We start from the raw sequence: 9,332 nt of genomic DNA on the forward strand, positions 1-9,332 counted from the left end.
GATCCCTTTTCCCCAGTGGGCATTCGTGTCATTCCTACTACATCCCCTAGGAGGAGGCGACAATATGTCTCAGGGCTGCATAATATTTTGAGCCGGCCCTGGTACTGCCGCTGGTTCGGCAAAAGTTGAGCACAAGAGGCATTAGCAACGCTTTCACCTAGGTCTGTCCTGGGGTCCGAAGCGAGCCTCTCTGGCCTTGCCTGGAGTGCCAAAGTTCCTTGAACAGGCTGGAAGGGAGGGAAGAGCCTTTCCCGTTCCTATCGCTTCCAGCCTTTCCCGTTCCTAACGCTTCCAGCCTTTCCCGTTCCTATCGCTGCCGCATTCCCGCGCACTTAAAGGCAATGAAGCAGTGAGTGAAACTGAGGGCAGAATTCAGCAAGGGCAAAGGCATCTCCCTGGCTTCAAAGTCCTACTGCACATGTGCAGAGATCTTGCACATGCTCCCTGGGACCCTCTCGGGCAGTACGCACATGCTCAGTAGACAAATGGACGCTTTTTGATGCAGAGTTCATTTTGGCAGCACAGCGGCCGCTGTTGAGCTTTTGCTCCCCCCCACCCCCGCACCCCCGCTTGCTGGCTTGTGATCCTCAGCTTTGCCATGGCCCGCTGCAGGCTGCTCAGCCATCTCCAGCTGCAATAAAGAGCTGAGGGTGGCCGTGGCTTCCCTGGCGTCTGTCTTCTGGTAAGTCTTGCGACTGGGTACAAGAGCCGTGTCACTGCACTGGGCACGGAGGGAGAGACTGGCATGTGGTTGGAGTCGGTAGGGGCAATGGGCGAGAAATCGGGGGGGGGGGTCTGGCTGGTAGGGGCGACACGCCGTGCCCGCTGTGGTCGTCACTGGCAGAGGTGGTAAAGCAACCCTCTCCTGGCTCCAGAAGCACCTCCAGTACCTTGGCCAGCACTGAGCAGCCCTGGAGTGGGGATGTACTGAAAGGAAGGACAGGATTGCCGATTGGAAACAATGGGAGAGACTTGGCGGCCCATTGGAAATAATGGGAGCCAGGAATGCCAATTGACTTGCATGCGCTCCATTGAAATACATTACAGCTCAAGAAGAGTTGCAAAGAAAATGCGGAATGGATTTTCCATTAAAGGCTCTAGTCCCAAATACAATGCTCTGGGTCTGGAATGACAGGTCTCAGAGTGGAATGACAGCCCCTGGGGGTAGCAGGAGAGTTCTGGGACTGGAATGACAGGCCTCAGAGTGGAATGACAGCCCCTGGGGGTAACAGCAGTGTTCTGGGACTGGAATGACAGGCCCCAGAGTGGAATGGTAGCCCCTGGGGGTAGCAGGAGTCTTCTACCCCCAGGGGCTGTCACTCCACTCTGGGGCCTGTCATTCCAGTCTCGGAACACTCCTGCTACCCCCAGGGGCTGTCATTCCACTCTGAATCCTATCATTCCACCCCTAGAACTCTCCTGCTACCCCAGGGGCTGTCATTCCACTCTGGGGCCTGTCATCCCACTCCCAGAACACTGCTGCTACCCCCAGGGGTTGTTATTCCACTCTGGGGCCTGTCATTCCACTCCCAGAAGAGTGGAACACCCCTTGGAGGGAGGCTGCCCTTGCGAGTGCTTCACTTGGAGCCCTGCAGTGGTTGGCATTTCCGATGCTGGAAAGGGAATTGGGACCTCCCGGCTCTGCTGTTGTGGAGGCAAGGATGAACTGGGCGGCAGGGGTGGTGGTGTCTGTTATCCATTACAGAAGCCAGGAACACCTGTCTGAAGGGGGGGGCCTTTTCCTCCGTTGTCAAAAAGGCAGTGGGGGGTTAGGGGAAGAGGGCAATAGGCCAATCCCAGTGTTAAACATTTTGGGGACAGGGGGAGTATAAAGGCCATCAGAGTACTGCATGGCATCAATATAAGGATTAGGGTGAAAGCAGGCAGTCTTTGGGGGACTCTGATGTCATTGGCAAAAGGTCTTGATGGGTATGGCAGGAGAGTGATGGTTGCACAAGCCTCGTTGCTGAGGTGGGTCATTGTGTAGGGCAAAGAAGCTCCATTTGACTGGAGGAAGTGATACATGTATGAAGGGGACACGTGTTGCCAAGGTGACACAGACCATAAACAGTTTGTTTATTCAGTTTTGGAGAATGTGGGCATCCTTTGATGAAAAATGTGATAATGTGTCCAGCAGCATTAATTGCTTCTTTTTATTTTGCGCTTGCAGTTGAGTGAATTCTCTGGAACGTTCACGGTTTTTATGGCCCTAGTATTGCCCTGGGAGAGAGGTCACCCCAAAGGCGCCTGGTAGTGAGTGTCGGCAAAGGTGTGCAAGAGACCTTGCTTCTTATCCTGGTGAGGGATCTGGGGAGCCACTTGCAGTGCTACTGCTGGGGAGAATGCACTTGTGATCATTGCTTGGATTGTGAGAAAGGAGAACCTCATGTCTTGTCTTTTGGCTGGGAGCCCTTGTTGCTGTTGCTTTGGGCAAAGGAAGATGCTTCTTCTGTTGCTCTTGGAAGGAAGACAAAAATGTCATGCTGTTGCTGCTGTTCAAGGGATGTAAATATCTTTCTGTACCCAGCCTCTGCATTTATAAGCAGAGAAATGCAGCTAGTGTTGTAGAATACAGTCAGACCTTCTAAGGAGCAAAGGCTGGGAAAACTGCATTTGATCTTGAAATCATAAAATGCAGAGTGTCGTCGTCCCCTCCTCCCCCCGTAGTAGGCCAGTGGACTTTGGCATTGAACATAAATACTTAACCCTGCTGGGGATGCATCCTTTATTATTGACGACATTAACCAGATGCCATATAAATGTTGTGCAGTAGTGAAATATTACCAGTGGTACAGGTGCTGCATGCAATTTCTCTTTCCTACTGTAAACAGGTAATACATGTAGATGTGTTAGTATGGCAGATATTATATTCATAGGCATTTGATTCAGATTCCATTATATTAAAAATCCATTAAAATTAATTCAGCTAATAGTACAAATAGGTATATCAAGGACGAGGCCCCAGCTAATATGTTGTTTCTTGTTAATAGTACAATAGTTGTATCATATGTCAGAGGTCTCATTAGCAGAAATGAAGATGTGTATGACATCACATGTGAATGAATGTGAAGCTTAGGGAAGTTTATGTGGGTACATTTTTAGGTATGGAACTTCTATCTTAAGATGGAAGCTTGTTCTGTACACAAAACCCACCTGTATATTAATTCATAAATATACATTAATTAATAACAGCATTATAGGTTTTCTCATTCTAATAAGCTATGCAAGTATATGATGATAGTTAGAGTACAGTATGAAGTCAGTTGACTCAAGTATGCCTAACCCAATCCTGGATAATGACTAATAGGTTTAACTAATTCATATGTCCAGTCATACCTAAAACTTGACAAAACTATGTAAGTTATATTCAATAACTCACTTGATAATGCATTTCTATCAATTCATTCTCTATTTCATGTATGATGTTTTCCCTGTTTTTCACATCTAACTTTACTTCTCTTATCTTTCTTAGGTCAACTTTTGTTCCAGACCCAAAGTCCCCACAATGAAGTTTTTACTGGCAGCTCTTGTGTTTGTTTTCTTCTCCTTGTGTGTTGAAGAGGTCTATTCCAAAGAGAAATCTTCAAAGAAAGGAAAAGGGAAAAAGAAACTGTATCTCTGTCCTTCGTATGTTCCTTTAAAAAATATCTATATATTTTTCCACTCAAGATTCTTAAACCAAATGTTATAGTTTTCTGTTAGCAAATTACCACTATAGTAGCATTGCTGAGGATTAATCAGATCATGTCTGTTTCATAGAACTTGTTACGCAAGCACATTAATGTTTAAAATATGGTCTATAATGTGATGTGTTAAACCAGTGAACTGTCACAGAATAGATTATTATGCTGTTATCATAAGCAGATAGGCATGGATCCTATCTCCTGGATCTTACCTTGATTTTATGTTATATTTTATTTTTTCAAAAGGGGATTGGCTACTAATTTGCAGCCCTGCACGCATGTTGCTAGAGTTCATAGACACATTTCCTTTATTGGGATACAGTAGATACATGAGCTGTATGTATGCCTGAGAGCAGCTGGGGTCATAAGAAAACACTGCATTGGGGTAAAAACTTGGAATTTGATGTCATTGACTTAAGTATCAAACAACAGGTCAGAATTGTTTTTATTGAAACTTAGGCCTTATGACTTTATTCTGTTCAGATATTTGCTGTATTTTAAATTCCTTAAACATAAGGATACAAATGATGAACTTCATGATACTTTAATCTCAAATCATAAAATCATGGGCTGCCCATTCCTTACCTCCAGATGCCATTGCATCGCTGATGGTGATGTAGCACTGATATAGCTAGCTGATGTTCTGTGCTTTCACAATAGAGAAGAGATACCCAGCTCTGTAGCTATTGTACTGGAATACATAGGAGGAAGAAGAAGAAGAGATTGGATTTATATCCCGCCCTTCACTCGGAGTCTCAGAGCGGCTTACAAATTCCTTTCCCTTCCCCTCCCCACAACAGACACCCTGTGAGGTAGGTGGGGCTGAGAGAGCTCTTTCAGTCACTGCCCTTTCAAGGTCAGCTCTTGTCAGAACTATGGCTTGCCCAATGTCATCCAGCAATTGCAAGTGGAGGAGTGGGGAATCAAGCCCGGTTCTCCTAGATTAGAGTCCGTGCACTTAACCACTACACCAGACTGGCTCAGTAACTCTCACAAATCACAGAGTGACATGCCAACAATGCCCCATATGTCAGCCATATATGGAAGCTATCAACCAGTGCATGCTGATTTAGCATGCAGTGAAGGAGGCAGCCAGCCACTTCACCCAGAAACCCCCATGGTGAGCCCAGGACCTTTCCCACATATGAGATGTGGTGATGATTTGATGATTTTGCCAAGAGGTTGGACAGATATATGGAGGATAGAGCTATCATTGACTGTTATCTAGTGGGCCTCTGGATAAGCAAATGGGGCCCCTGGGTTCAGAAGAAAAATTCCTCTGATTCTCAGATACTGGAGAGCAGTCAGCAGATGAGGGCTTTTGTCTGTGGGTCCTGCTTGTGACCTTCTTTGTGGCATCTGACTGACCCTGTTGGACTAGATGGACCATTGGTCTGATCCAACATGGCTAGGCTTATCTGCAAGGTAGATCACTAAAAATATAACTAGTATGAGAAACAGAAACGAGAGGTGTTGAATTCCATGTAAGGGGAAATGTGCAAATAAGCAGAATTTACCCTAGGCCAGCTACAACCTAATCAGCTGCAAAATAGAAAGAAAAGGCAGGACTAGAACTTACATCTCAATCACTTCAGAGAAGGTGAGAGAGGAAGAATTGTTGAGCCAACACACAGTAGATACTGCTGCAGGGGGAGAAGGCAGACATTGGCAGCAGTTCATGTTTTGAGTCATGGAATCGCTGTCCCGTGCTTACCCATCCCCAGATAGAGAAGTAGTGGATTCATGTTGGTACTTAGGTCTTGAATAGGTATATCTGCAAAGGTTTTGAACAGTGTTAGAAATATGCTAACACCTTGTTTATTCTCCTCTTTGGGTCTTTGTGCAAAATGCTCCCTTGATGCAAACAGCCAGTTTGGTGTAGTGGTTAAGTGCGCGGACTCTAATCTGGGAGAACCGGGTTTGATTCCCCACTCCTCCACTTGCACCTGGCTGGATGACCTTGGGCAAGCCATAGTTCTGGCACAGCTGTTCTTGAAAAAGAGCAGTTTCTGTCAGAGTACTCTCAGCCCTACCTACCCCACAGGATGTCTGTTGTGGGGAGGGTGAGGGAAAGGAGTTTGTAAACTGCTCTGAGACACCTTTGGGTAGTGAAATCCAATCTCTTCTTCTTCTTCTTTCTCTAGAGTTCCCATCATCAAAATTGCACCATTTTGACTCTCAGTGTTCTCATAATGAACCAGACAGAGATAACCCCATGCACCCTGTTATCTGATAGATGATTAATCTGGCTAGGATTTACAGGGAATGTTTTGTTGTGTCTGTCAGCTGTCCCAGTAGTAGACCAGAGGTTCTAGAAAAGAGGTTTCCTTGTTATATTGATTTCTTGGCAGATAGACATTTATAACAACTGAGAATATAATTGTATAGTTTTGCAAGAAAGATGGATTATGATCTAGCAACTGGAAGATGTCTGTTTGGCACTTACACCAGCATTTTCAGTTGCATAATTTTGTATTTATTAAAATATTTATGTCCTGCCTTTCTTCTTGGTTCAAGGCAGCTTAATGCTAGTTACATGGGCAGAAAGTGAGAATACTAAGAATACTTAGACTGCTAAACCCTACTCATCCTGCAGCATGCCATTTGCACTGTTCATTTCTGGCTCCTTCATTCACAGAGCCAGCTGATGCTGGGATTAATACTAATGGGGTGTCAGTGGGACACTTGGATTTAGTTCTATCCTAAACCATTTACACATCAGCCTTAGTATTGCTCCCTGAGAAAACTGAAGATGAGTACAAACCTTCTACTTGAGAAGTCAGTCATATGGAATACAATAGCGTTTTTCATGGGCCAGGGGATTTCAGTTTGTATTCTACCTAAATAATACCATGCATCTATGGACTCTGTAGCTAAGTTTTAGGTATGCATTTGACAGTACAGTGAATTCCACTAACTGTGAATACAAACTTGGCTGCAAAGAAAAAAAAACTTAGGGTGCTGAAATTGCTTCATGAAAAATACCAGAATCCTCAGCTATAGGTTTCCTGCATCCTTAAATACACAATGTCATTTTAGCTATCATAGCAATCACTTCATTATTAAAATAATGTATGTGAGAAGCATAGCATGTCAGAAACAATTAAATTTCATGTTCAGTTGCTAATTCTGCTGTGAAAATAGTGCCAGGACAACCTGGTACGTGTGTTTAAATGTTTTTAATGTTGCCAAGTAAAACACATTTACTTTGCTGAAATGGTGTCAAAATTTGCTGTTATATTGTGCGTATTTGCTTCTTGGGTTTTGTTAACTCCTTATTCAGTTCTCATACTGAACCTGTCTGGGGGTCATAACTTTCTTTTACTTTCCCATAAGTCAATACAAGTATGCTGTTTCAAATGGTAGTGTACGTTCCATCCTATTCAGGACTATAAAAGACTTCCAATTTGAAAGAATCTGAATTTTATGTGTTTGGTTTGGCCTATTTCTGGTCTAACTTCTCTTGTACCATTCATGTATGTACATATTTTTGTATGTGGGAAAAGTGTAAGAATTGGGGCTTTAATCCTGATGGATCCCCACACAAATTGGGATGATTTGTTCATCTGAATACAGAGCCTTAGGAACTAGGAGCAAACTGTGTCATTGATGCTCTGGAATGGTTTAGTGAGAACAAACAGCTTCTTTCTAAGTGGCTTCTCAAACGTTTGAGCTTTCATAGTATACTAAACGTCCTTCTTGGTTGAATCTAGAAGGCCTTGTACAAGGGCCATACGGCCTGAACAAACATTGAAACTGAGAAGTGCAATCCTTCTGCTTGTTATATTTTCAGAGTAACATGCATTTCTTATTGACTTTTTGTATGGAAGGTCTTTACATCCCAAATCTTCTTATTACAGTCTAAGAATCTAAATAGATACAATCTTCTTGTAGTGCCCTGGAATACTAATGAAAAGTATATTTGAAGATAAGTTGACAAACAGTGCAGCTTTTCTCAGGAAAAAGAAAACAATCAGATTGTATGGATGAAAAATTCCACACAGGCGGAGTGCGTGGTGTTTTCCAGAGCTTCCAGGAGACCCCAGACAAAGATTCTCTCTGCCCACTCTCCACTCCCCAGGCCCAACCTACTTTCATATGAAAATATTGTATGACTTGCCCAGCTCCATGGGCTCCAAGGCCCCTAGAATGTTGTCTCAAGAAAGAGCTTGGAAGCAGAATGGGGAAGGGGTTGGCTGGTTGAAGACTAAAATGATACATACTCCAGAGGCCAGACAGGTGAAGTAAGGTGGTACTGGGTTGAGAAGCAAATGCTAGGCAAAAAAGGGTAAGGTGAGTAATTGAGAAGGAGGTGTGCTTAAGGAAAGGAAAGCTAATTAAAGCAGAAAGCAAAAACAGGGCTGAAGAGAACGTCTCTCACCCAGTCTGTCTGCTATTGCCAGGAAGGGAACAGACAGACATGAGAGTTATGGGAGCTATGGAGTGAGGCAGGGGGACCAAAGAGGTGGTGGGAAACTGAATTCCATATATTGATTTGATCAGTCAACTGTTTGACTAGAAGAACCTGGTATCTTATATTCTAATAGTGAAGTCGGGATATCTTTGGATACTTAAATCTGGTGACTGGAGCTGTGAATGGGCAAGACAGATCTTTCTACAAACCTGAAAAGGGCCCCAGGTTTGCAGAAAATTGTAAAATCTAAAAAAACAACAACACTGGGCAGCTTAAAAAAATCTGAAAATGATAAAAGGAGAGCCTGGAGCTTTAAGCAACAGATTCCCTCAGTGGCTGTTGATAGGCAACGACAGCATCCCAACCTTGGCTCTGTCAGAAGGAGACAGCAGGGCCCTTTCCAGCCCTATTTTGGCCTTTGAGGGAAAACTCATTGGGGCCAGGTCTGGCTAGGGTTGCCAGCTCCAGGTTGGGAAATTCCTGGGGATTTTGTAATGGAGTCTGAGGAGGGCAGAATTTGGGGTAGGGAGAGGTCTCAGCATGGTATAATGTCCACCCTCCAAAGCAGCCATTTTCTCCAGGGGGACAGATGTCTGGAGTTCAGTTGTATTTCTGGGGGATATCCAGGCCCCACCTGGAGGTTGGCAACTCTAGGCCTGGCTGTGACTTCCGGGTGACTTGATGTCACTTGAGTTGCAAGACTAAGTAGGCTTGGCTGCTCGCTACTGTTCAATAGCAACCGCCACATGAAAGCCAGTGTGGTTGAGCAATTAGAGTTCCAGATTAGGTACTAAGAACATAAGAGACGCCAATGTTGGATCAGGCCAAAGGCCCATCTAGTCCAACACTCTGTCACACAGTGGCCAAAAATACCAAGTGCCATCAGGAGGTCCACCAGTGGGGCCAGGACATTAGAAGCCCTCCCACTGTTGCCCCCCCCAAGCACCAAGAAGACAGAGCATCACTTGCCCCAGAGCCCCTATCTATACCTTGTGGCTAATAGCGACTGATGGACCTCTGCTCCATATGCCTATCTAATTCCCTTTTGAAGCCGTCCATGCTTGTAGCCACCACCACTTCCTGTGGCAGTGAATTCCATGTGTTAATCACTCTTTGGGTGAAGAAGTACTTCCTTTTATCCGTTCTAGCTCGACCGCTCTGCAGTTTCATGGAGGTCCCACGAGTTCTTGTATTGTGAGAAAGGGAGAAAAGTACATCTTTCTCTACCTGTTCTT

At 44.7% G+C, this 9,332-nt stretch overlaps 1 protein-coding gene across 1 annotated transcript in view; it reads left to right on the forward strand.

Moving 5' to 3' along the window:
- The first annotated feature begins 498 nt into the window (after positions 1-498).
- Positions 499-9,332, forward strand: part of GLRB (glycine receptor beta) — a 57,042-nt gene continuing 48,208 nt past the window's right edge. Inside the window, exons 1-2 of the mRNA XM_015429786.1 lie at positions 499-682; positions 3,473-3,627. Coding sequence (XP_015285272.1) covers positions 3,506-3,627 — 122 coding nt within the window. The 5' untranslated portion in view covers positions 499-682; positions 3,473-3,505. The remainder of the gene's footprint in view (positions 683-3,472; positions 3,628-9,332) is intronic.

This window comes from Gekko japonicus, unplaced genomic scaffold, assembly GCF_001447785.1.
Source record: "Gekko japonicus isolate JY-2015 unplaced genomic scaffold, Gekko_japonicus_V1.1 scaffold1005, whole genome shotgun sequence".
In the NCBI taxonomy this organism is placed as follows: Eukaryota; Metazoa; Chordata; class Lepidosauria; order Squamata; family Gekkonidae; genus Gekko; species Gekko japonicus.